The 24729-nt window shown below is 43.2% G+C and overlaps 2 protein-coding genes across 8 annotated transcripts in view; both read right to left on the bottom strand.

Moving 5' to 3' along the window:
- bcas3 (BCAS3 microtubule associated cell migration factor) overlaps positions 1-24729 on the bottom strand; it is a 939536-nt gene that overhangs the window by 748262 nt on the left and 166545 nt on the right. For all 7 annotated transcript variants that reach the window (XM_050055595.1, XM_050055587.1, XM_050055619.1 and 4 more), the window contains exon 13: positions 2622-2715. In XM_050055595.1, coding sequence (XP_049911552.1) covers positions 2622-2715 — 94 coding nt within the window. The remainder of the gene's footprint in view (positions 1-2621; positions 2716-24729) is intronic.
- Positions 8615-13016, bottom strand: LOC126397200 (uncharacterized). The gene is made up of 2 exons (XM_050055799.1): positions 11516-13016; positions 8615-11152 (listed from the first exon to the last, which is right to left on the bottom strand). Exons 1-2 carry the CDS (start codon positions 12152-12154, stop codon positions 9113-9115), a joined length of 2679 nt encoding a protein of 892 aa, XP_049911756.1. The 5' UTR covers positions 12155-13016; the 3' UTR covers positions 8615-9112.

The raw sequence follows: 24729 nt of genomic DNA on the forward strand, positions 1-24729 counted from the left end.
CCCGTCGGATAATGTGGGCTCCACCCACTCTCATCCCTTCAACCCCCCAGTTGAGGAGATGGACAGTTTTGCCTGTGCCTTTCTTGGTTCTCGTCTGCCTGTGTGGTGTTTCACCACTCCAGCTTCCTTGAGAGAGATCACATGTCCACCTGTTGTCATCAGAGCTTCCTGCCGAGTGAAACATCACAAGTAACAGGGGCTTACCTGTTATCTGTTGATCTTTACCTGTGCAGCATTCAACCTGCGGAGAGTTCCAATTAGGCTTGTGCCGATTTCCGGTTTAACCGGTTTGGTCCGGTTTAAGAGCTCCATCCGGTTTAATTCAGGTCAACCGGATAAAAAAAAAAAAAAAAGCTTTTCACATCGGCGGCGTGTCAAGGGACTATATTCAACTTATCTTGCATTGTAACATGCATTATGACAACTTAATAAGGTTTATGTTTGTTTATAAATGAAGTGGAGGAGCCTACAAGTGTTTTGTTTAGTTTGTCTCAGAGGCTTCAGAGGGACTCTGCAGCTCCAATCCGCTCAGCTGTCTGCTGCTGCTGCGAGAGATCAAATTTCATTGGGGGCGGGGAAAAGTGTGAGGGAGTCAGCAGTCATTCAGTTTGTTGCCCTAGTAACCCGTTCCCACTGAAGAAGTTCCTGGTATTATTTGGGGGGCTGGAACTACTACAGGAATGTCCTCTCGCTCAGCCCTCTCAACCGCCATGTCTCCACTGAGAGAGCGGAGTCGGAGGAAGGTTCCTTGGTGTCCTTCTGCGTCTTCTTCCTATTGTGTAACCTTGTGTGTATTGGCAGTTAATACAGCATTACCACCACCTAGTGGATTGGAAGCGCATTACACCTATAATGGGCTTTTATTGGGAAAAATAGCTCAAATGCGACCCCCAGTGGTAAAATTAGGTATATAATTCAATATATTGGTTCGGTTAGATATTTGGCTTTAAATCAAACCGGTTGGAAAATTTTCAAACCGGCACAAGCCTAGTTCCAATAAAAGGACATTACAAACTGTTATTTGTGAGATTGTGCTGCTTTTGGGTCCTTCCACACCCCCTGACACTGACGTATGTTTACAGTACATCAGTACTGGGCGACTGCTGGGAAGAAGTTTTATAGATAACAGTCTCGGTCTGGCAGATTGATTGTAACACAAATTCACTGGCTTATTAGAAAATACAACTTTCTATTCTATTTTTTACTTAGTTTTTTCAATTTCTCAAATCATTTCAAAGAGCTTTATTTGCATGAAAGTTTCAAGAACTGTTTCCAAAGTATTGAATTACAATTTGACCAAACACTAATAATAATAATAGTAATAATAATAATACAAACGTTATGACAATATTAGGAATGATATATATTAAGTCTATATATACAGTACATCCTCTGTGTGTGTGTGTGTGTGTGTGTGTGTGTGTGTGTGTGTGTGTGTGTGTAAGTTGGTCATTCCTCAGGTTGTTGTATGTTGAAACATACTGGGCAGTAAGACACACCCTGTCTCCTTCTCCTAAAGGTATTTTTAATTTTCTCCTTAAGCTCTCTGAAATCTGATATTGCAGGGTTGAGCTTGTTAAATAAATGTTCCTTGTCTCATTAAATGTTTTACATTGCAGGAGGTAGTGTATATCTGTCTCAACCTCACCTGTTGAACAGTGACCACATATTCTGTTTTCTTCCCAAACACACATTTTGGCTAAAACCTTACCATTTAAAATATTTTCGCATAAACACTCTCACGCACAGATGAGCAGCAGACCTCAGCAACTCAATGGAATGCAGAGTTCAAATGCACATGCTTGCCCTTGCACACTACTTGTGTGCACAAGTGTTTTAAATCCTAATGTTTAGCAAAAATGCATATGTTTGGGAAGTACTGAGTAAACAACTGGATGAATGAGACATGGGTTATACTGCATGAGTCGTGTGAGAGTTTGCAAACACATTCAGAGAGATTGATATAGCTTTGCTACATCAATATAACACGATTACATATAACATGGTTTTCTCTGTTTTTGGATTCTCTGTTCACTGTGGAGGTATACGAGACTGACTGGAGAGTAACATGGGGTGAGTAACTGAAATACAAAAGGTAATTTTGAGGCTAAAGTATTCCTTTGAAAAAGAGACTTTTATCATCATTAGTCAAAGCCTTCCATAACCTCTTGTGTTGATTAGGTTACAGTAACCACAATTGTTATTTATTTGTTCTAATGATTAGGTGGGGTGCAGATTAACAATGGAGATATCAAGCATCAACCTGTGGGTGCATTAGTCACCTGTATACTGTATGTGACAAAATGGCTGACCTGCATGTGTCCCACATCTTACGGTTGGTGTAAAGGAATATGTTGGAACTAAGGCTTAACACATGTTCAATGTGTATAATACAATATGTTTACACACACTATGAATACATTTGGGTGAACTGGCTGGTCCAAACACACACCATGTTACATTTAAATGGAAGGATAATCTCTCTCCTACTTTATTTCTTCCGAACTTGTACAGAGTGCTTTAGCTCTTTTCTCGATAATAAATGTGTTTGCATATGTGTGTGAGTGAGTGAGTGAGTGAGTGAGTGAGTGAGTGAGTGTGTGTGCGTGCGTGCGTCTTACCACTGGGGTTGAATTGCATGCAGGATATGGGTTTGTCATGAGCTGGGAAGTGAGCCACCACTCCCTCTCCATCCGAGTCCTCACTCACCAAGACCTGGAATACACAGAGAGAGATAGAGAGAGAGAGAGAGAGAGAGAGAGAGAGAGAGAGAGAGAGGGAGAGAGGGAGAGAGAGAGAGAGAGAGACTCCAAATCATTTTCTAACAAAAAGAACATTGAACCCAGAATGGGACTTTCCCCTGCTCAAGGATTTCTCTTCTTATTTTGGTTTTGGTCTGATATCATCACCACACTCAGCAGTGTTCTTTGACATCAGACTATGGGTAAACTCGTTTCTGAATGTGTCATTGCCCTCTTGTGGATAAAAAATAATTAGCATACTACCTGACAGGCAAGAAAAAAAGACAAACAAGCACTTTGTTCAAAATCTTCTTTATGCTGCATCAAAGAAATAATGAATCATCACAGCGAGAGCTTTATTTTACTAGTGCTAGTGTTTCAGTAAGAGGCTCTACTGTGACCATTGTGGACAGGGTATGGCCCAACAACAGAGACAAAAATATGGACAAATTTACTTTGGCAATAATGTGGCTTTTCACATGTGGCTTTGACAATACCCCATGACAGTGGGTTTTCCCGTAAAAGGGGCAGAAACTGGCAGCAAATCTGGGTTTGGCTTGCCACTTTCGAAAATTGCCTACAAAAATGAAATTATAAGTCACTTTCCACAACTAGCGGCTGCACCTAACTCTCTGTATGAAGTCTACTGTCAAGACTGGGACAAATCTAACAAAAGCTGAGCCCAGACCAGGAACTGGCAAAAAAAGTCACGAAGAGAGATTAGAAAATAAGACCAGACATGAGGCCACTTTGTGCATGAGTGCGTGTGTGCGTGTGTGCGTGTGTGCGTGTGTGTGTGTGTGTGTGTGTGTGTGAGCGAGAACATATACACACGGTTACATGTGGCCCCAGTGTTGCATTAATGATGTCAGGAAGGCTGGCCAAGCATTTTAAATAGGAACTAGTCCAAACAAGAACAGCCACTAAAATGTAAAGTGCTTCATCTCAGAAAGAAGGAAAGAAAGAAAGATATACATAGGCTACATACATACTAGGGCATTAACGACTTTGATGTTTTTCAGGTCGACTTATCTGTCAATAAAGTCGAGTCGACAAGTCATTTGATGACGTCATCACATTGACACGGCGGAGGAAAGTGAAGTATCTCCACACGTGATGTGTGTCTGTCAAGGCCCGAACATACTCGGGCGGACGTACGCAGAACGAACTCTGCGGAGGTCCGCGCAAAGCTCAGATTTTACGACCGCGTGGATTCCGCTCCGCGCACCAGTGACTTCTCGGCATGTATTTTCCCATTGCGGGGATTTTTCACAGACATTTTTACAGGAAACTACAACACAGAAGTGCGCTCGACTATGAAAGCCCGAATGACTGCGGACATTCCTCGCGGAGTCTGCTCCGCTTATAGTACGCCGTCAAGGATAAAGTATCACCGTAATCAGAGGCAGCGATTGCATTCCGTACACAAGCACACAGAGAGAGAGAGAGGGAAAAAACACACAACTTGTCGACTCCTCCCGGGGGGTGTCGACTTGTGCCACTGACGTCGACACGTCGACAAATCGACTTTTCTGTTAATGCCCTAATACATACATAAATACACAGAAAGAAAGAAAGAAAGAAAGAACGATATAAATACATACATACATACATACAGAAAGAAAGAAAGAAAGAGAGAAAGAAAGACAGACAGACAGACAGACAGACAGACAGACAGACTTATTACAGTGCAAGCAGACAAAGTTGTTGTGTGAGAAAATCCTGCTGGAGCCCTTTGAAACACAAGTGTCCTCCACAGAATGGAGACCATTACATAGGGGAGAGTGTGTGCCTGTGTGTTACGAGGCTATTATTCCAAATAACAAATGTCAAAGCCTGAACATGGGAATATCCTGGACAGTCACACTGACACAGGAACCCATCTCTATCCTATTCCTGCCTTTTCCCATTTCTCAAAAATCATAGCCAAACACAATCTTAATTCACTCTACTGATCGTCCACACTCTCCCAATCCTCCCCCTACACCATCCATCTCTCCCCCACTCCTAGCTTTCCCTTCCCTGCCTACCAGGCCTAGTCAGTGTTTATGGCCAGTGTACGGTTACAGGGTGTCGACTGGTGACAGAGTGCAGGCCTGCTTCTGAAGGCTTAGGTCCAGCTCATAAGACAACACATTGGCTACAGGGCGGATACAGTCACTGTGTAAGAGGGGAGAAAGCAGTGAATGTGTCTGTGGTGACTACATCTCTAACCAACTGTACAATGTATGCTAGCACGCCTCATTAAAAATGTGACAGCTACTGCAGTGTGATTAATCATGGTTAAGGGGATAAAAGCTTTCAGCATTTCTTTAAATGTTAGAGGGAGGTCCTGTTGAAGGCAACTGGCATAGTTCAAATCATCACCATATATTGGTAAGTACACCACTCAGGTATATGTACCTGGATGGAAAAAGCAACAACCTCTCTCTCTCTCTCTCTCTCTCTCTCTCTATATATATATATATATATATATATGTATGTATATATACACAGTCAGGACATTTTCCTGACATCTGGTGCAAAGGGTTCATTTCCGCCATTCATAAGAGTGGGGACAAATCAGACCCTAATCAGTACCGTGGCATCTGTATCACCAGTTGCCTCAGTAAATTATTCTGTCGTATTCTAAATAAAAGAATACTAGATTTTCTTGAAGAGCACTCCGTCTTAAGTAAAAGTCGAATTGGCTTCCTTCAAATACACCGCACCACGGACCATATATATACCCGTCACACTTTAATTAACAAACATGTACACCAAACAAAAAATGGTAAGATATTTGCTTGTTTTATTGATTTCAAGAAAGCTTTCGACTCTATTTGGCATGAAGGGCTCTACTACAGGCTTCTACAATGTGGTATAGGGGGAAAAGTGTATGATCTGGTTAAATCAATGTATTTAGAAAATAGTTGTGCTGTTAAAATTGGAGACAAACAAATGGAACTCTTCACCCAGAGAAAAGGTGTTCGTCAGGGCTGCAATTTAAGTCTGACTTTACTTGCATGTGTATATAAATGTTCAGTTGGATCAATGTCCTGGCCTCTCCCTTCTAGATAGAGAGGTGAAGTCTCTGTTTTATACTGATGATCTTGTTCTACTATCTCCTACTCAACTATAGCAACAGCTGGACATAGTAGAAAAGTACTGTCGCCCCGATGTCAGGAGAACAAATATCAGTTTACCATAAATAATCATATCATTGAACATAGTATGAGTTACACCTACCTTGGTATAGCCATAACAGCATCAGGGAGTTTCAACATGGCAGTGAATGCACAAAAAGAATAAGCTAGGCGGCAGTATGGCAGTGAATGCACAAAAAGAATAAGCTAGGCGGCAGTAGCTCAGTCCATAGGGACTTGGGTTGGGAACCGGAGGGTCGCCTGTTCGAGTCCCCGTCCGGACCAAATATGGAGTGTGGACTGGTGGCTAGAGAGGTGCCAGTTCACCTCCTGGGCACTGCCGAGGTGCCCTTGAGCAAGGCACCGAACCCCCCAACCGCTCGGGGCGCCTGACCAAGGGCAGCCCCCTCACTCTGACATCTCTCCACTTTGTGAATGTATAGGTCCTGTTTGTGCATGTGTGTGTCTTTCGGACCTGTGTGTAATTGACAAGCAAGAGCGAAAACATTGAATTTCCCCTCAGGGGGATTAATAAAGTAAATAAACTTAAACTTAAACTCTATGAGCTCTAAATGCAATAAAGAGAAAATTTTATAATTTTTAATTTCCATTAAAATCTGGCTCGGGGGGCGAGCTGGATTTGGATAGCGCAGGCGCCCCATGTACAAGGCTGTTGCCGCAGGGGCCCGGGTTCAACTCCAGCCTGTGGCCATTTCCTGCATGTCACTCCCCCTCTCTCTCCCCCTTTCACACTTGTGTGTCCTGTCGATTAAAGCCAAAATGCCCCAAAAAATATCTTAAAGTTTTTTAAAAAAAATCTGGCTCAAAATATTTGACAGTGTCATCCAGCCCATTGCACTCTACACTCAGTCATCAGAGCTAAACCTGTTGGGACAAACATCCAACAGAATCTTTACATGCAGAATTCTGCAGATACATTTTACATGTACACAGAAATACACCAACAAATGCATGCAGAGCAGAATTAGGAGGATACCCACTGATAATTAACATTCAAAAGTGAGAACTGAAATTTTTCATCCACCTTAAAGCCAGGTCACAAGACACCCTCCATTCCAAAGCCCCCAAACACAGGAACTAAACCCAGAAAAGAGTCCCCTGTGTCAGCTGGTGCTGAGACTAGACACTCTGACCAGTCTCACACCAACACTGCTTTCCAAACACCAATCAACCAAATTCTAAAACAATGTAGAGAAACCTATTTAGAACACTGGAGAGAAGAAACTAAAGAGAAAGAGTGTCTGATATGAAGAGCTGGACAGCACCAGGCCCTGACATGATCCACACCTACTGGCTAAAGAAACTTACTAGGACTAACTAACTGTGCTGCCAGGCGTTCATGGAGTGCATGAACGCCTGGCTGTACAAATGAACCAGCTGCTGATGGAGGGGATGACACTGGGATGGACAGTCCTAATCATGAAGGATCCCCAGAAGGGTGCGGTCCAACCCAACTACTAGCAAAAAACCTGCCTCTGTACAACACGGAAGCTCAAAAAAGGAAAGGAATTGGTAGTAATACCAGAGGAGCCAAGCACCAGCTACTGGCTGATAGAGCATTCACCCAAGGCTGCAAGACCAGGTAGACTAAACCGTGGACTGCCTGGATTGACTACATGAAAGCCTACGACTCAGTGCCACACACAGATACTAGAATGCTCTTTGGCTGTCAGGGTGAGGGAATTTGGACCAATTATGAGTAAGTGTGATTTGTCGTAGTTGAGTTTGAGGAGATTTGTTTGCATCCAGTGTCTGATATCAGAGAGACAGTTTGTAGTAGTAGTAGTAGTAGTAGTCTTTATTTGTCCCCGTAGGGAAATTGGGTTGCAGCAGGTCACACAAGGCATTTCAGAAATATATAAATAAATAACAATACATCAAACGGTGACCAAACATTCATCACACATAGAGCACAGTAGTCACATCTCATGTACAGATATAGGAGGAGGCGAAATAGTTTTTAAGCTTCTGCAGACCAGCTGAGAGGCTTAGGTCAAGAACTGTGCTGGCTGTTAAGGAGTTTAATAGCCTGAGGCACAGAAGAGAATTTTGCTCTGTTTTTTGTAAACAGAGGGGGGCGGTATCATCGCCCTGAAGGAAGCAAATCAAACATGTAGGCCAGGGATTGCCTAAGGTCGCCAGTAATGTTCCTTGCCTTGTTTAGCATCCTCTGTCTATAGATGCTTTCCAAGCTTGGCAAAGTACTGCCCAACAGTCTGCTGCATAGTGATATAATTTGTCTGACTCTCTTTTTTTGTGCCTCTGTGGCATTGCCAAACAAACAGATGACAGCAAAGGAGAAGATACTTTCAATAAAGGAACAATAAAACATTTGAAGCACTTTGTTACTGACATGAAAGGTCAACAGTTTCTTAAGGTGGAACATTCTCTGTTGACACTTGGTGCAAATTTAGTCAGTCCACATGTCCCACTTCAGCTTACTGTCAAGCACCACGCCGCGATATTTATATCCAGTGACCTGTTGTATTGGCTTTCCGTTTATCAAAGTGACAGAGACAGAGTTGGGGGATACCACTTTTCTGAAATCGATACACATTTCCCTTGTTTTTGATGGATTTAGGAGAAGGTTGGACTTTTCACACCAGTTGATGAAATAATCTAGCACAGGGCCGTGTTCCTCTTCCTCATCAAATAAAAGACTGACCAGTGCAGTATCATCTGCATACTTCATGAAAAAAGAATTTGAGAAAGTGCTAGAGCAAGAGTTTGAGTACAAAATAAATAAAAGAGGAGATAAAACACATCCCTGAGGGGAGCCGGTAAAATTCAGATTCAGATTCAGATTCAGAATACTTTATTAATCCCCGGGGGGAAATTGTTTTTGTTCCAATGCTCCGTGCAAAGTAGAAATAGAAATACAGCATGAATGGAAACAAGAGATAAAGATGGAGATATAAATAAGATACTAAAATAGACAATGAAATAAATAAAATAAAATATTAAAGTAGACATTAAAATAAAATAAAATAAAATATTAAAGTAGACATTAGAATAAAATAGAATAAAATAGAATATTAAAGTAGACATTAACATAAATAAAATATTACAGTAGACAATAAAGTAAAATAAATAATAAAAACAGTAAAGTAGACAATCTGAAATATATACAATATACAATGAAATGGTTGTAGCATTATAAATGAAATAAGAATGAGTAATTATATTGTGTGATTTGTTTTATAAATAGCCAAATGAGTCCGATCATCAGAGGGAGGAGTTGTACAGTTTAATGGCCACAGGTAAGAATGACTTCCTGTGGCGCTCAGTGGTGCATTTAGGAGCAATCAGTCTCTGGCTGAAGGTGCTCCTCTGTTCGACCAGAGCGTTGTGGAGAGGGTGAGAGCCATGCTGAAGTATCGCCCGCACCTTTGACAGCATCCTCCTGTCTGACACTGCTGTCAAAGGGTCCAGCTCCACCCCCACAACGTCACTGGCCTTTCTGATCAGCTTGTTGAGTCTGTTGGCATCGGCTACTCTCAGTCTGCTGCCCCAGCACACCACAGCAAACAGAATAGCACTGGCCACCACAGACTCATAAAACATCCTCAGCATAGTCCGGCAGATGTTAAAGGAGCGGAGCCTCCTCAGAAAATAGAGGCGGCTCTGTCCCTTCTTGTAAAGGACTTCAGTGTTCTTAGTCCAGTCCAGTTTATTGTCTATGAACACACCCAGGTACTTGTAGTGTTCTACAATGTCCACGTTATGCCCCAGGATGGAAACTGGGGTCACTGGTGTCCTCGTTCTCCTCAGATCCACCACCAGCTCTTTTGTCTTTGTTGTGTTGAGCTGCAGGTGGTTCAGCTCACACCATGAGACAAAGTTATTCACCACAGCCCTGTATTCAGCCTCCTCACCCTTGCTGATACATCCAACTATAGCAGAGTCATCAGAAAACTTCTGAAGATGACAAGACTCTGTCTGGTAGCTGAAGTCCGTGGTGTAAAGGGTGAAGAGGAAAGGAGAGAGGACAGTACCTTGTGGAGCCCCGGTATTGCTGACCACTGTGTCTGACACACAGTGCCGCAAGCGCACGTACTGTGGTCGGCCAGTGAGGTAATCCACAATCCAGGACACAAGGGGGGGATTCACCAGCATCGCCGTCAGCTTGTCACCCAGTAGAGCAGGCCTGATGGTATTGAAAGCACTGGAGAAGTCAAAGAACGTGACCCTCACAGTGCTCCCCGGCTTGTCCAGGTGGGCGTAGATGCGGTTCAGCAGGTAAATGAGGGCATCCTCAACTCCAATCCGGGGCTGGTAGGCGAACTGGAGGGGATCCAGGTGCGGCCTGACCATAGGCCTGAGCTGCTCCAGGACAAGTCTCTCCAGGGTCTTCATGATATGTGACGTCAGTGCCACCGGTCGGTAGTCCGAGAGACCGCTGGGTTGCGGCATCTTTGGCACTGGAACGAGGCAGGACGTCTTCCATATCACAGGGACCCTCTGGAGGCTCAGGCTCATTTTGAAGACACGATGAAGCACTCCACAGAGCTGTTCGGCGCAGGCTCTGAGAACCCGTGGGCTGACACCATCAGGGCCTGCAGCCTTACCGGCGGGGAGTTTGCTCAGCTGTCTCCTAACATGTAGAGGTGTAAAGAGTGCAGGTTGAGGAGGGGGAGAGTTGGAGTCCAAAGTGAGAGGAGGGCAGGTAGCATGGGAGCCAGAGGAGGTGTGAGGAGTGGGGGATGGGTGTGAGGGGCTCACCAAGTTGGATGAGGTGCTATCAGGAGGAGGAGGGGGGGTCAGAAGTGGTGGTGGCTGGAGACAGTCAGCAGGAGAGCCAACAGGGGCCAGGGCAGCAGTGTCAAACCTATTGAAGAACAGATTTAACTCATTGGCCCTAGCCACACTACCATCAGCTCCACTGCTAGTTGGTCTGTAACCGGTGATGGTCCTCATACCACTCCAGACCTCGCTCATGTTATTCAGCTGGAGTTTCCTCTCCAGCTTCCTCCTGTAGCCGTCCTTAGCCTCATTGATCTTTGCACTCAGCTCCCTCTGAATGTCCCTCAGCTCCTCCCTGTTGCCACCTCTGAAAGCCCTCTTCTTCAGGTTGAGTATGGCTTTGATGTCCTTTGTTACCCAAGGCTTGTTATTTGGGTAACACCGCACAGTCCTTGCTGGGACAATGCCGTCCACACAGAAATTAATGTAGTCTGTAATGCACTCAGTAAGCCCATCAATGTCCTCTCCATGTGGCTCACAGAGTACATTCCAGTCAGTCACCTCAAAACAGCCCTGCAGTGCCTCATAGCAGTCCTCTGACCATGTCCTCACTGTCTTTGTGGTCACAGGCAGCCTCTTCACTAGAGGCACATAGCAGGGGGTGAGAAGCACCAAGTTGTGATCTGATCTACCCAGCGGGGGAAGGGACGTGGAGGTGTATGCGTCCTTTACATTAGCATACAGCAGGTCCAGGCTCTTCTCCTCTCTGGTTTTACAGGTCACATACTGGGTGAATTTCGGGAGTGTCTTTTTAATAGAGACATGGTTGAAGTCACCCGAGATTATAATGAGAGCACTCGGGTGTGCAGTCTGTAGTCCGGCTATTGTGGAGTGGATGACGTCACATGCCGACGTCGGGTTAGCGGACGGGGGGATATAAGCAGCCACTACAATAGCATGTGAGAATTCACGGGGTAAATAGTAAGGACGGAGGCCCACAGCTAACAGTTCAATATCCGGGCTGCAGATGCGGTCTTTGACTGTGATGTGACCAGGATTGCACCACCTGTTGTTCACGTAAACAGCAAGCCCACCTCCTTTACGCTTACCGCTCTTAGTGCAGTCCCTGTCAGCCCGGACAGTGTGGAAACCCACGGTGGAAACATTGTGGTCAGGAACATCCGTGTGTAGCCATGACTCCGAGAAAATCATCAGGCTACACTCCCGGTATTCCTGATGACTCCGGGTTAGCGCTGTAAGCTCGTCCATCTTATTCCCCAGTGATCTCACGTTGCCCATGATGATAGATGGGAGACACGGCTTGAATGTCTTCCTCTCCATAAGTCTCCGGTGTTTCGCTCCTTTCCGCCGCCGTAGCGATCTTTTCCCTCTGCAACCCCGGTGTGTTTTCCTCCAAAGTTCAGCAGGTATATCCTCCCTCACCGTAGCCAAGCCGGCCGGCTTCAGCTCCATCAGCTGATCCCTGGAGTAAACAATGCGGTGTTGCTGAGCGACGGTCGAGTGGCAGAGTAAAAGGAGCGATTCCACCACAAGCAAAACAACAAAAACTCTCCACACAAGCATGCTTAGAGAGGACGTAGCTTAATAAATAACTAAAGTAAAAACAGAACAAGTAAGATAAAGAAGAGAGGAAAAAAGTAGAAAACAAAGTTAAAGTAAGCAGGAGCGACTGGAACAGGCTGCATACACTGTGGCGCATGCGCACTACTAAAAGTGGTAATTTTATCAGAGAGTGATACTCCTGCTCTGACCTGCTGGATTCTACCACTGAGAAAATCAACAATCCAGGCAATAAGACCAGGTTCAAGGGAAAATTCGGAAGACAGAACATTTGCTAAAATACATGGCTTGATAGGGTGGAGTGGGTCTGAGAGGTGATGGATTTGGTGGAGATGTAGAGCTGGATGTTGTCAGTGTAACGGTGGAAACAGAGGCCATGACAACGGATGATCTGACCAAGGAGGAGGAGGTAGAGGATGAAGAGGAGAGGACCAAGCACCGAACCCTGGGGGACACCTTGGGACAGGGGGACAGTCGAGGAGAAGCAGTTATTGAAGATGAATTGCTTCCTTTCAGTAAGATATGATTGGAGCCAGGTGAGGCGGTAGAGTAAGATGGAGTAGTTAATGGTATCAAAGGCAGCAGTGAGGTCCAGGAGGATGAGGATGGAGAGTAGGCCGGAGTCTGAGGAGAGGAGAAGGTCATTTGTTACTTTGAGGAGGGCAGTTTCAGTGCTGTGGTGGGTACGGAATCCGGATTGAAATTGTTCGTAGAGGTCATTATTGATGAGATGGGCTTTGATTTGTGAGGTGACAACAGGTTTCTTGATGATGGGGGTTACAGCAGCCAGTTTCAGTGATGGTAGAACAGTGGAAAAGTTGAGGGAGGAGTTGAGAATCCCTGAGATAATTGGGGAGATGGTGGGGAAGCAGTGTTTAACAAAGGAGGATGGGATCTAGGATGCAGGTGGAGGATTTCATGGTTGAGATGATTTTGGACAAATCAGCTGGGGAGACGGGTGAAAATCTAGACAATGGAGAGATGATAAGAGGAGCAGGGGGAGGGAGGAGGAATGGGTGATGGGGGAGGAGGATAGGGAACTGTAGATGGTATCAATTTTGGATTGGAAGAAAGAGAGGAAAGAATTGCATTTTCCAGTGGTGAATGACTTTGAAATGTTGTCACTGGGATTGAGGAGTTTGTTGATGGTGGAAAAAAGAACCTTTTGGTTATTGGAGCCAGTGTGGATGAGGTTTGAAAAGTAGGCAGAGTGGGCAGTGTTGAGGGCGGTTTTGTACAGTTGAAGGTGGTCAGTGTATGCTTGGAGATGAACTGTGAGTCTGTTTTTTTTTTTTTGTGTGCAGTCTTTCAAGCTGGTGCAGTTCAGGGGTGAACCGGGGGCAGTGTCTAAATGAAACGGTTTTGGTTTTGATGGGGGCTAATTGATCAAGGCTGGAGGAGAGAGTGTTGTTGTTGTTGTAGTGGTTATGTCCATGTGTCCATGTGTCCATGATGATAGCCAGGTGGTGGGAGATATGGAGGTTGATGCTGGAGAGTTGTTGGATGGTGAGACTTGTGGAGCAGACTAAATCCAGGGTGTGGCCGCGGGAGTGGGTGGGGAAGTTGACATTCTGAGTGAGGTTGAGGCAGTCGAGGAGATCCAGAAAATCAGAGGCTTGTTTACAGTTAGTGTTGTCAATATGGAAGTTGAAGTCGCCAAGTAGTAAAACTGAAGGTGAGATGGCTGAGAGATGTGTGACAAAATCTGAAAAGTCAGAGAGAAAAGACTGAGGTGGTTTGGGGGGGCAGAGGATTACAGCAATGACAAGGGGGGTGGGGCCGTGGAGTTTTAGAGCAATGTTCTCAAATGACTGAACAGAAGGAGTGGATATAGTGTTGATTTTGAGGGTCTTTTTGTGGATTGAGGCAACGCCGCCGCCTCATCCAGTGAGATGGGGTTGATTGATGTATGTGTATCCAGTGGGGGTGGCTTGGTTGAGTGTGAAATAGTCCCAGATGGCTGTGCCAGGTCTCGGGGAGACAGAGGAAGTCCAGATTATTGTCAGTTATGAAATCGTTTAAGATGAGTGCTTTATTGTTGAGTGGATGTTGTTGTGTGAGAGACTGTGAGGACTGGGGGAGCAGGGAGAGGTTGTGATAGATTTTTTTTTCACTTGTTTTGCATTTCTGTTTTGGGGACCAGGGGGTCTGATAGTTGTAATGGGCTGAATGGGAAAATTTGTAGTAGGGTCCTTGCATTTTATGTTAATCAGGTTGCTTTTGTTAGCAGAATTGAGGCAGTTATGGGGATGGTGAGATCTAAGAGTTAACAGGCTGAATGGTGTAGGGAGCAGCAGGAGAAGGAAGCTACAGCTGGGGCCTGTAGGGGGAGCTGTGGAAAGTGGTGGTGTTCTGAGTTGGGACCGTAGAGGAAGAAGGGGGACGCTGCATGGGGAGTGTAAACAGTCAGTCACGTGGTTGATTGTGAACAGCATGCTGTCCACATTAACATGAATCCAACATGAGCCCTTATGTGTGGAGTTTGCATGTTCTCTCTGTGTTGAAAGGAAGACTTTAAATAAGTTATTTAAAAAGCTGGACCCTGGATATAACATCCCCCCCCCAAAAAAACAGTGAAATAAGACAGCAGCCATTCACATACAGGACAGATACACCAATCAGCCAAAAAAAATTAAAACCATCGGTGGGTGAAGTGAATATTGATCATCTCGTTAGAGTGCAATGTTCTGCTGGGAAACCTTGGTTCCTGACATTCATGTGAGTGCTACTTGACATGCTCCACACCACAAGATGATCAGTGTTGTTAACTTCACCTGTCAGTGGTTTTAATGTTTTGGCTGATCAGTGTACTGTGATAGTAGCTGCATTACATTGTGCAGACAACTGTGCTTCAGTCATGGGCATAAGCTTTCATGATGCTGCAGCTGATTTGAGTTTCTTTGAGTATTTTCTTATATTATCAGGAAAATTGATAACAGAAAAAATACTATGAACTAACATAATGGTTTTTTAAAAGATTTTTCCCACCCCTTCTCCGCTAGCAATTTTGGTGAGAAAATAATATACACTGAACAAAAATATAAACGCAACACTTTTGTTTTTGCTCCCATTTTTCATGAGCTGAACTCAAAGATCTAAAACATTTTCTATATACACAAAAGACCATTTCCCTCAAATATTGTTCACAAATCTGTCTAAATCTGTGTTAGTGAGCACTTCTCCTTTGCCGAGATAATCCATCCCACCTCACAGATGTGGCATATCAAGATGCTGATTAGACAGCATGATTATTGCACAGGTGTGCCTTAGGCTTGCCACAATAAAAGGCCACTCTAAAATGTTCAGTTTTATCACACAGCACAATGCAACAGATGTCGCAAGTTTTGAGGGAGCGTACAGTTTGGCATGCTGACTGCAGGAATGTCCACCAGAGCTGTTGCCTATGAATTGAATGTTCATTTCTCTACCATAAGCCGTCTCCAAAGGCGTTTCAGACAATTTGGCAGTACATCCAACTGGCCTCACAAACGCAGACCATGTGTAACCACACCAGCCCATAACCTCCACATCCAGCATATTCACCTCCAAGATCATCTGAGACCAGCCACCCGGACAGCTGCTGCAACAATCGGTTTGCATAACCAAAGAATTTCTGCACAAACTGTCAGAAACCGTCTCAGGGAAGCTCATCTGCATGCTCGTCGTCCTCATCGGGGTCTCGACCTGACTGCAGTTCGTCGTCGTAACCGACTTGAGTGGGCAAATGCTCACATTCGATGGCGTCTGGCACGTTGGAGAGGTGTTCTCTTCACGGATGAATCCCGGTTTTCACTGTTCAGGGCAGATGGCAGACAGCGTGTGTGGCGTCGTGTGGGTGAGCGGTTTGCTGATGTCAACGTTGTGGATCGAGTGGCCCATGGTGGCGGTGGGGTTATGGTATGGGCAGGCGTATGTTATGGACAACGAACACAGGTGCATTTTATTGATGGCATTTTGAATGCACAGAGATACCGTGACGAGATCCTGAGGCCCATTGTTGTGCCATTCATCCACGACCATCACCTCATGTTGCAGCATGATAATGCACGGCCCCATGTTGCAAGGATCTGTACACAATTCCTGGAAGCTGAAAACATCCCAGTTCTTGCATGGCCAGCATACTCACCGGACATGTCACCCATTGAGCATGTTTGGGATGCTCTGGATCGGCGTATACGACAGCGTGTTCCAGTTCCTGCCAATATCCAGCAACTTCGCACAGCCATTGAAGAGGAGTGGACCAACATTCCACAGGCCACAATCAACAACCTGATCAACTCTATGCGAAGGAGATGTGTTGCACTGCGTGAGGCAAATGGTGGTCACACCAGATACTGACTGGTTTTCTGACCCCCCCAGACCCCCCCAATAAAGCAAAACTGCACATTTCAGAGTGGCCTTTTATTGTGGCCAGCCTAAGGCACACCTGTGCAATATTCATGCTGTCTAATCAGCATCTTGATATGCCACACCTGTGAGGTGGGATGGATTATCTCGGCAAAGGAGAAGTGCTCACTAACACAGATTTAGACAGATTTGTGAACAATATTTGTGAGAAATGGTCTTTTGTGTATATAGAAAATGTTTTAGATCTTTGAGTTCAGCTCATGAAAAATGGGAGCAAAAACAAAAGTGTTACGTTTATATTTTTGTTCAGTGTAGTAAAAAATACACATGGCTAGAAATCACTTCTCATTCACTTCTCAAATTCCCCATAAAAATGGCTAAATTAAATGGTAAGACCTTATTTGATATATGGTGCACATGCTCAACCTTGAGCTTCATGTGAGGTTATACCAAAAGCTGACTCTTACCAGGGCTGTGGCTAAAAGGTTGACTGTTAAAATATGCAGCAAATCTAAGTCATACCTTTCAGAGAGCTGCGCAGAGTTAGGAGAATGGACCTGAGTGTGTCCAAGCCACAGAAAAAAGCCAACCTTGGAGATTTTCCTGTTTCCCACCAAGCCGCAGAGGCCAAAGTTATCTTTACCTGGGTCACACATGACAAGACCAGAGAGGAAAAAAGCCAAGAACAAATTGTATATCGTGTGTGTGTGTGTGTGTGTGTGTGTGTGTGTGTGTGTGTGTCTGACACTCTATACTCTACAATGGTGATCACCTGGTTCACCAATATGCAGGTTCCAGAAGGGGAAGACTGAGTGAGCTCAAACCAGTTTTAAGGCTTAGACATACTTTATGCACAGACAGTTGCAGATTTGTTCCAGTCATGCAGATGTGCACGTGGTGAGGATCGCCACTTGTAGTGAGGGTTGCCAATCGGCATAAAAATCAACAAGTGTGTGCATTAGGACAGAAAATAGCTACCTTATGATAGCTGGAAGAAAAACACAAGAAGCAAAAATATAATGTGTAACTGCTTAACAAAAACAGGACCCGGGACATGGAATACAGTACAGAATACAGAGGAAAGCACAACTTAGCATTTAGTCTGAGGGTTTCCTGGCAGGCTGTCATGTTCACAACAATCTAATCTGTTTTGCCATACAGTTTAAAGCCATTGCCAATCTCAAGGGCTGGGCCTTACGCTTCACTGTAATGAACATTCTGTTACTGGGCTAAGATGAACAACAGATAATATAAACTAATGTATATGTGTCCATTCTTTTGAATAGTACTAGTATTAACTTACAACACATCCTACTACTCACAGATGGGTGACAAATGAAAAGAACAACCAATATTAAGTGTTGGTAAGGTGTCAAAGGTGTTAATTTAATAAAGTAAATAAACTTAGGTCAACAGCTTCAATGCTCTTTGTCACAGATTCACTAAGTGTGTGGAATTCCACTCAAGGGATAAATAGCATCCTTCCGAAAGATATTCATTCACTTTGGGTGTTTTGATGATGATGATGATGGGGAGTATGGAGCTACATTTGTTTCTTTATTATTCAATCAAACAGAGTAGGTTTTGCAATCAAAAAAAAAGATTTAAGAACAAAAGTATTAATAATGCAATGAAAAACAAAATGTTTTATTGCAAGTAAAAAATGATTGATTAAAAAATGCAAATCCCAAAGTTTTGTTTGCAAATCCTAAAGTTTTGTTTGCAAATCCTAAAGTTTTGTTGGTGAGTCATTTTTTTTTCATTTGCAAGTCAAAACGTTTTGCGAGTAAAAAGTTTAACCTTGTGGGCGGGGCCTAAACTGAAAGCTGTAAACTGTGTCTCTATTGGCCAGTTTCGATCAGAATGACAGCTTGCAAAGCAACGTGGGAGTTCTGTAGTTCACGGGGAATTCAGTGCGGGAGCTGTGGCAAAAATCAATGAGCAGGTATGTTTATACATAACTAATAAGAATGTTTTATTTGAACTGGTGCATGTAGATTGCTTTTGTTTAGCCAGGGCAGAACTATTCAAGGGCATAACAGTCAGTACCGTCGATGCCCCGGGGTGTAGCAGTACAGGGTGACACAGGAGTGGGTTTTCAGTCCTGTCCCATCCCACTTCCACAAAAATAATCCCATCCCATCTCAATGCCATGAAAAAGAAAAAAAAATCCCGTCCTGTCCCAATCCCTCAAGAATAACTCCTGTCCCATCCTGCTCCTGTGTTGTGTTTCAGTTACAGTAAAAAAATAAAATAAAATAAAATAAAAAATAAAAAATTCCAGTACATGGATCACACAATGCCTACCTTAGTTGAATATAAACCCAAATATGACATCAAATGTTGTGTTTTGATGTTTATTGCCTAATTATTTTTACATTCACTCCACCTTGAAGCTGTTCAGAATGATAAACATTTGATTTCTGATGTGGTCAGACAACACGTCATAAGAACCAGTTCTGAGAGAGAAAAATGTAGTTAAAGTATTGCATTAAAAGTAGTGTTTGGTTCCTCTGACTGATATTATTATATATGACATCATTAGATTATTAATATTGAAGCATCAGTGTTAGAGCGGCATGTTACTGTTGTAGCTGCTGGAGGTGGAGGTAGTTTCAACTACTTTATAAAAACTTGACTATTGTTATTAGGGATCTCGGCCGAAGGACAAAGTCCATCTTGTTCCTGGTACGTTTATTATTAGGGACCTCAGCTGAAGGGCGAGGACCCTCTTGTTTCTGGTGCGTTTATTAGGGACCTCGGCCGAAGTCCCTCTTGTTTCTGGTGCGTTTATTATTAGGGACCTCGGCCGAAGGACGAAGTCCCTCTTGTTTTTGCTGTGTTTATTAGGGACCTCGGCCGAAGGTTTACTGTTGTAGCTGCTGGAGGTGGAGCTAGTTTCAACTACTTTATAAAAACTTGACTATTGTTATTAAGGACCTCGGCCGATTTTTGCACCACCTAGACACACCAAAATGGCTGCTGCGGCCCGTATGAATGGTGTAGACAGATTAAATCAAAACTGGCTTCTTTGTCTCATCAAGATCTACAAATCACTCATTGACACCAATAACCTAACTCCAACAGGAAATGAGCTAGTGCCTCTGAAGTAACATGAGCAAATGTGTCAGCTGTGAGCTAGACATCATAAACGTGCGTCCAAGATTGCATTTTTTATTTTACAAACATGAAGCCTGTATCTATGCGTTCAGAACGAGTGTATCTCTCTTGTGGTATCTTCAGATTGATGATTGGACCTACGGTTTGGGACTGAAAGGGAGGAGTTGAAGGCCACCTCCATCTGCCTGCTCTTCAACTTGTCTCTCTCTGTCAGTGGTGGACTTAGGATCTTTGTAGGTCAGGGGTGAAATGGAAAAAAGGGCACCTACTGCATGACAGGGGGGGCCATTGATGTGGAAAAAAACTCAGTTTACCCCCTAAACCTGCTCAAAAACTCACCAAAATTGGCACGCATGTAAGGACTGGTGAAAAATTTTAGAAAATGAAGTAATTAATCCTGAAAGTTCCAAAATGGGCTGCCTAGACACACTAAAATCACCACTGCGGCTTGTAGGAATGACGTAGAAAGATCAAACCAAAACTGTCTTGTTCGTCTCATCAAGACCTACAAATAACGCACTCGCACCCCTGACCTAAACCCAACAGGAAGTGAGCTATTTGCCCTTTCAAAGTAAGATTTCGCCTCAAACATGCTCTTTCTTCAAAATCCTTAAAAAAACAAATCCTCCTACACCGTTTATCATATCAGCTTCAAACTCGCACACATGACAGATCAACTCGTCCTTATCAGATATTCTTTATAACTTTTTCTTTACGCGAATGGTTTGGATTTTATGGCGTCTTCCAGGTGATGTCTTACAAAACCTCCTGACGATTTTTGTGACACTAAAATGCCCGCTGCGACCGGTAGGAATCCCGTAGAAAGACCAAACCAAAACTGGCTCGTTCATCTCATCAAGACCTACAAATCACGCACTGTAAGCACTGACCTAAATCCAACAGGAAGTGCGCTATTGCCCTTTCAATATAAGATGACGTTTTTCACTAATTCTGTCTCTCAAAAAATATTTGCTCCTACACCGTTTATCATAACTGCTTCAAACTTGCACACATGACAGCTCTACCCCTGGTGAACATTACTTGTGAAGGACTTTGTCATTACTGGAATGGTTTGGATTTTAGAAGCGTTCTAAGGTGCAGGACACAAAGCCTCATGACGATCTTCAGAAGAAAAAATGAGGGCCAACACATCTAAAACTGTGACTAATGTCGCATTTTTGCAACACATCTAAAACTGTGACTAATGTCGCATTTTTGACTCCATACACATAAAAGCTATATATGTCTGCGTTCAGAACAAGTTTATCTATCTGGTGATGCTTTCAGATTGACAATCGGACCCATGGTTTGGAAACTGGAAGCACTAGTTCGAAAATGTTCAACCCATTTTGCTCCCACCCTGTGTCTCTGTTTAGCTGCATGCTGTCATTAATTAGCATAACAATGGCTTCACTCTGACAGACACAAGCCTGTATGTGTATAATAACAGTAGAAGTATGACACACACAGACAGACACAGACACAGAGACACACACATATACACAGTCAGACAAACACACACACAGACACAGACACATTTTTAGAAGCTAAATCATTTAGGCTGTTTGCAAAATTGTATCGTGCTTGATGTGAATTAAACAGGCAGTTACGTCGAAATTTCGCCTCTGGGCAAGCATGTCATCATTGAAATGGATCATATAATGTTGTGGTGGTGACTTTAAAACTTCAGCATAGAGGACTTTTATTGCAACTTTCGTTTCTGTATGGTTTCTGTTACCTTACCTTCAAAATTACCGCTGGCTTATCAGAGTCTCTCCTGCTCCGTCTGAGCTCTGTGTCTCAATGTGACATGACGTGAAAGCATGCACAGGCATCAGTGTTGATTGGCTATCACTTGTGCCGTGTAACCAATCACAGGGGGCTGTAGGTGGGACATTGTTACAAAGCCCAGTGCAGTGGGGAGGCAGACACTCACTCTGACAGACACAAGCCTGTTTGTGTGTGTGTGTGTTGTCACACACACCTGACAGGATAACATTGACCAAATTGACCAGCTCATGTGTCTCATTCCTACAATTTCCTAAATAAATGCCTGATAGCAAAAACATGTAAATACAAGATTTCCAGGTCAAACTATTTTGCCTCATTTAGAATTTTAATCAAATCTATAGCTAAAACTATGCTGCAGTAGTCCATGATCAAATACATGTAGTCCTGCTCAGTTTTTCCACTGAAATTAACTTGAATATATTTGTGTCTTCCTGCTGTTACTTAGATCCTCACAGCAGCCAGTATACATCAATCACGCTTCCACTAGGTCACATGATTTCAAATAAATATGGATGTGTTGTTTGATCATCACACATGTCAAAGTGTCATTAGGTCACATGGCTTATGTCTACAAGTTTCAAAATATAAGCTCAAACCACCTTCATAAGAAGCCTTTACTTTTTAACCCTGTGGGCCCCCTTGTAAAAAAAAATCACACCTGTCCCCTTCGGGATGGAGTGAACAACCATAAAAATATTAAATATTAATATTTTTCTCTATATTTTTTTTTTTGCTTAAATCTTTTAACCAACTTCTACTCAGATTATATTATACATATCAAATATTCATCGTGGGTGTATGTATGAGAGAGAGAGAGAGAGAGAGAGAGAGAGAGAGAGAGAGAGAGAGAGAAAGAGAGAGAGATTGGAGAAAACAGTAATGTAACCTTGCAGCAACCTGCAGCTCATAATTTGCATTTTTTAGCTACACAATTACACATGCACACACACACACACACACACACAGACACACACAGACACACAATCTTTTTTTAGTAGCTATACAGCCACAGCCTCCAGACATTCATATCAACACTACATCAACATAACATTTATTTTATTTTATTTGCAACAATGGCTTGCAAACCTCAATGTGATTATAATATGATTATTGTCACATATGTATACTATCAGATATTAATATATACTTATCATATTGTACCACAGTAGCCAGAATTATAATTATATTATTACTTTAATTAATGTTGTTGTAAGCTACTAACATTATCGTGTGTCCTGCATCTCTCTCTCTCTCTGTCTCCCCTTCTGTCTCATTGTGTCATACAGATTACCGCTAATGTATTATGTTGATCTGTTCTGTACGTCATCTATTGCACGTCTATCGTCCTGGAAGAGGGATCCCTTCTCAGTTGCTCTTCCTGGGGTTTCTACCGTTTTTTTCCCCTGTTAAAGGGAGTTTTTCCTTATCTGCTGTGAGGGTCCTAAGGACGGAAGGAGGAAGGAGGGATGTTGTATGCTGTAAAGCCCTGTGAGGCAAATTGTGATTTGTGATATTGGGCTTTATAAATAAAATTGATTGACTGATTGATTGATTGAGTGATTGATTGCTGTCGTCAGTAGTTTGGTTTTCAGAAGCCATCAAAGTTCTACTCCCAAGTCATGGGTTCATTGCCAAAAATGACCTTGCGTTCTATTGACATTGCTTGTTTTATCGACATTCCGTCTCTTACAAATAGGCTCTACGTGAGCTAGAGGCCGACAGCGAGGGTCCGAGGTCCCGAACAATGCTGCTTGCAGCTTTAATTATGATTAGGCCCGTCACGATACCAAATTTTGCTGGGTGATTAATTGCGTCAGAAATTATTGCAATAAGTGTTAATATTGCGTATTATTGTGCTTTTAAGACCATTTTTAGTATTGTTGTAATTTTGCTGTTTTTATACCATTTTTTAAACTTATATAATGATAATAAAGGCATATTGATGCAAGTATACCCTTTTAAAGAGAAATAAACATTTATTTAACAATATCTAGGAATGCAAAAAAGAGAATTTAAATATCCGAAATAACACGTAAAAATATCGAATTAAATAAATAAGTACAAAAAATAGACTCTCAGTCTCTCATTCTCAGGTGTGCAGTTAAGTTGGTCGTATTCGCTCTTTTTGTTGAAATCCTTTTAGAACAAACCCAGCATGCCGGCTCGTCCAAATTACTGGGCTTCCCTCTGTCATTTGGTTTAAATCCAAAACACTCCCACACAGGGGCCGTGGCATTTGGATTAGGAACAAGTTCCCTGTCTTTCTCTTACGCTCAACTGTTTTTTATTTCTCCGCCTCGTATCCCCCTCACGAAGATCGCACTGTTTGTGTAGGTGTAGCCCATAGCCCCGCCTCCCCCAGAGAGACAAAGACACTCGATGACAAGAGCTTTCCCTACATTCTTTACGCTAATTAACCAACTCACCTGGCTGCCAGACGATGCACGGCAGTGAACACTCTTGTAGTCCAGTCTCTTTGGTGGAGAGACGAGGAAAACAAACGCGCATGAATATGGCTATTAATTGCTTTTAATTTACGGTGCAATTAACTGACTTAGCGCATATCGCGACACGCCTAATTATAATTCCCAGTCCCGCCCACTCCTGTTGACTTTTTTTCCCATCCCGTCCCAATCACGTGATAGCAACTAGGGTTGGGATCCGGATCCGGTTCTTTTTTGGAACCGGGTCCAAAGTTCCGGTTCCGGAACCGGTTCCATCACATTTGGAGTAACGACTCCTACAAACGGTTCCTAGATTGTAAAAAAAAAAAAAAATGTCACGTGTATTTCCATTAGAGAGCGGCACGGGCCGCATATTTCTCTCTGAACCAGACCGAGCCCGACATTATTTAATTACTAAAGCACTGAGTTTGTGTCACACAGTTGTTATGGTTACAGGCTATTTAACAGGCCGGGCGTGCGCCGTGGGTGCTCCGGAGAGGGAGACCTCCGTGTTTGAGACGGGAGCGAGGGGAGAATCAAACAGCCAATGTGTGTGTGTGTGTTCTGTTCAGATGTTGTCACGTAAATAACAGTGCCCAAGCATGAATGCATATAAGTATTTTTTTATTACATTGCTGTGGTTAATTTGAGGTAATAGTGTTACTGTAGAAATCAGAGAATAAATTTTTGTTGTTATATATTCTCAGGGAGATGATACAAGCTCTAAATCTGAAATACACACCACACACAAATGTGTATTTTCATCTAATTGTACTGTGCAACAGTTAGAAAAAAGTTTTTGTATTTGTATGATTGCATTTGTGTTTATTAGGGCTGTCAAAAAAAATTGAAGTTCGAAATATATTCGAATATACA

This window comes from Epinephelus moara, chromosome 2 (genome assembly GCF_006386435.1).
Source record: "Epinephelus moara isolate mb chromosome 2, YSFRI_EMoa_1.0, whole genome shotgun sequence".
NCBI lineage: Eukaryota > Metazoa > Chordata > Actinopteri > Perciformes > Serranidae > Epinephelus > Epinephelus moara.